This window comes from Gekko japonicus, unplaced genomic scaffold (genome assembly GCF_001447785.1).
Source record: "Gekko japonicus isolate JY-2015 unplaced genomic scaffold, Gekko_japonicus_V1.1 scaffold8850, whole genome shotgun sequence".
Lineage (NCBI taxonomy): Eukaryota > Metazoa > Chordata > Lepidosauria > Squamata > Gekkonidae > Gekko > Gekko japonicus.
The window spans coordinates 4,531-8,048 of NW_015172830.1; the positions used below are offsets into that span (position 1 = coordinate 4,531).

At 51.6% G+C, this 3,518-nt stretch overlaps 1 protein-coding gene across 1 annotated transcript in view; it reads right to left on the minus strand.

Moving 5' to 3' along the window:
- LOC107119376 (GRIP1-associated protein 1-like) overlaps positions 1-2,367 on the minus strand; it is a gene marked incomplete at both ends in the record, with an annotated part of 5,785 nt that extends 3,418 nt beyond the window's left edge. Inside the window, one exon of the mRNA XM_015421839.1 lies at positions 2,260-2,367. Coding sequence (XP_015277325.1) covers positions 2,260-2,367 — 108 coding nt within the window. The remainder of the gene's footprint in view (positions 1-2,259) is intronic.
- Positions 2,368-3,518: the final 1,151 nt, after the last annotated feature.

Sequence of the window (3,518 nt, forward strand, 5' to 3'; positions counted from 1 at the left end):
GTGCAGAAGAGCTTGCGTGGGGGGGGGGGGCGCTCTGGAATTCTGACTTTTGTTTCTGCTGTGTTTCCAGTGTTTCTTTATCGATGTAACTGAAGCCTTCGACCTTGAGTGTCTGGTATACTTTTCTCCTGAGAATTATTGCCTGTTACTTTGGTGGGTTTCTACCTGGCCTCTGATTGGACCTGAGCCATCGGGGGACCCTCTTGAATAATGTATACCTGCTTGCTACGCGCGCTTTGGGGCAGTTCTAACACTGAAAGTGTTAAGACATCTGCATTCTCTCAGTGTCCTCAAGAAACTTTACTTCTTTGAATGAAAGCTGTTGGGAACGGATTGTTGCATGGGTCTGACCAGGGCTATTTTGGGGCAGGAACGCACAGGAACGGAGTTCCGGCTGGCTTCAGAGTTGGCCACGCCCACTACCGCCAAAACCTCTGCATGCCTGGCTACAGAGGGAAGGCCTGGAGAGCGACGCCCCTGGTGACTCCAAGGCGGGCGGGCCAGGGGGGTCCCTGGAAGGATCAGGAAGGCATTTAAATGCCCCCCTGTGCCTTCCCAGACCTGTCCAAAGGCCGGCTTGTCCAAGGGAAGGCACGGGGGTGTGGCCTAATATGCTAATGAGCTGCACTGTCAAGGGTGTGGCCTGTTATGCTAATGAGTTCCTGCTGGGCTTTTTCTACAAAAAAAGCCCTGAGTCTGACCATGCAACCCTTCCTGCCCTCCCTTCTCGTGATCTCCCTAAGTTCACAGAATCAGCACTGCTGTCAGATGGCCATCGAGCCTCCAAGGAAGTCCAGGGTTGCTACGCAGAGGCAGGTGATGGCAAACCACCTCTCTGTTTGCCCTGACCTGGAGGCCCCAGGCCGGCCCTATCTCACCAGACCTTGGAAGCAAAGGAGGGTCGACCCTGGTTGGGACTTGGGTGGGAGACCGCCAAGGAAGTCCAGGGTCGCTATGCAGAGGCAGGCGAGGGCAAACTACCCCTCTTTGTCTCTCGCCCTGAAAACCCTACCGGGGGTCACTAAACAATCAGCGACTACACAGTAAACATGATAAGACCCAAAAATAAAAACGTGTGCAGAAGGACGCTAAGAGCAGAACAAAATAATAAAACAATTTACTAATGAGTAACAACAAAAGGAGTTCCAGCTCCTGCCAACCTAGCAGTTCGAAAGCAAGAAATTGCAAGTAGATAAATAGAGACCACTTCGGTGGGAAGGGAACAGCGTTCCGTGCGCCTTGGCGTTTAGTCATGCCGGCCACATGACCACAGAAAAACGTCTTTGGACAGCGCTGGTTCTTCGGCTTGGAAACGGAGATGAGCACCACAGCCCTAGAGTCGGATTCGACTGGCTTTCGAGCAAGGGAACCTTTACCTTTACCTTTACCAACAATATAACGGGTAGTAATACTTCAACTACATATGTAGTATTCTTCTTTGAAATATTACTACCAGTTATTGTTGATACTCACTAGTAAATTGTTTTATTGTTTTGTTCCACTCTTAGCGTCCTTCTGTACAGCTTTTTTTTTTGGTCTTATCAGCCCTACGGGGTCGTCCTAAGTCAGCTTAACAACACTTTGCATGCACACCCAAATTACAACACAAACAGCCATTTCTAAAATAGGTGCCTCCCACTGACGGGACAACCGTAAAATTCAGAGAGGAGTTAAGCATCGTCCAGTTTCCTCAGGCAAAGAAGTCAAACCACACTACTGGGGTGGGGGGGGGAGGTAATTGTGCAGTGAGACTTCCTACCGACGTGATCGGGCAATGTGAGCGAAGATTACAGTTTGTAGTTCTGATCTGCAGGCCGCCTCGAGACATGGGGACACGCGAAACACGAATCTTTTAACTAATAAATAAGATTTCCTCACTAAGCCAGCCAAGTTAAAGATGGAGCCAGATGGCTGCCTTCTTTTTTTTAAGGGCATTCCCTTTTCTCCACATCCCCTTTCTCATTTTTGTGTATTATTTTCATTTACAGTCCATCTATCTCACGGGGACCTAAGGCGGGTTGGATGCTGAGACGACCCAGAAAGGAACATCTTATAGTGGTGGTGGTGGAGAGACCAGCCCAAAGCACCAACAATTAAAATACCAGAGAGCCTGGCAGCAGAGAGCTCTTTTTCCTCCCGTTATTGTCGTTTGGGCACCGTGACTTAGTTCCAACCACCCTTCCCTGCACCACTCAGAGTGAGACAGCGCCCTCTAGTGGGCCCCTCCGCACCACTGCACAAACGTCGGCCGTCCGGTACCTTGGAGAGCTCCTGCATCAGGGTGCTGTTCTGTAGCCTGAAGTCGTCTTCCTGGCTGTGCAGTTTCCCCTGAAGCATTTCGTTTTCGCTCAGCAAGGCATCCACCTCCTGCGGGAAGAGGAGTCAAAGGTACCGCGTGCATAATCGCTACAGGTCTCGGCCCCGGCCCCTAGAGGGCAGCACTTCATACTCAAACCAAGCAATGCCAGGAAACGCCCTCCCTTGCAGGTTGCCTTACTGCCTTCCCCATAAGATAGCTCTGCTCTCTGGGCAAGGAGCACTCAGTGAAAGGTGGAGTGGCCACAGTCACAAGGGGGAGTAGAGGTAAAGGAGCAAGCGGGGGCATGAAGTTGCCAGTTCTGCTTTCAGCAATTCCTGGAGATTTGGGGGTGGAGCCTGGAAGGGCGGGGTTTGGGGTGGGACCTCGGCTGGGAACAATGCCATAGAGTCCATTGTCCAAAGCAGCTATTTTCTTGGAGGGAGCTGATCTCTCGTCTGGAGACCAGTTGCAATTCCAGGAGATCTCCAGGCCCCACCTGGAGGCTGGCAGCCCCAGGGGGGCACTATTCAAAGGGAAGAGTGTATAATTAAATCCCTACGGCGGTACACTCGGGAGTCTGCAGGATCCCTTTATTGTTACTATTATTTCTATTTAAACAAAGAAGGAGAAGGAGAAGAAGAAAGAAGAAAGAAGAAGAAGGAAAAAGGAAGGAGAAGAAGAGGAAGAGGAGGAGGAGGAGGTTGGATTTATATCCCGCCCTTCACTACCCAAAGGTGTCACAGAGCGGTTTACAATCTCCTCTCCCCACAACAGACACCCGGTGAGGGAGGTGGGGCTGAGAGAGCTCTGACAGGAATGGCTCTTTTTCGAGAACAGCTCTTCTCAGAACTACGGCTTGCCCAAGGTCATCCAGCAGGTGCAAGCGGTGGAGTGGGGGAATCAAACCCGGTTCTCCCAGAGTAGAGTCCGCGCACTTAACCACGACACCAAACTGGCTCTCCATCCCAAATCATCTGGAACAGACAACGGGGTCAGGGAATCAGCTTAGGAGATACCAAGAGGCTAATCCTCCCCCCACCACCCTTGTTATGGGGAGGTGGAGCACCTGAAGACCAGGAGAGGCTGTGCAGGTAGGCAGAAGAGGAAACCTTTGGGTGATGACGCAAGGATGAGAGCACGGGAGGGAATGTGGCACGGAGCTGGGAAGCAACGAACGCACAGGAAGCTGCCCTCGGTCCATCCAGGTCAGTATTGTCTA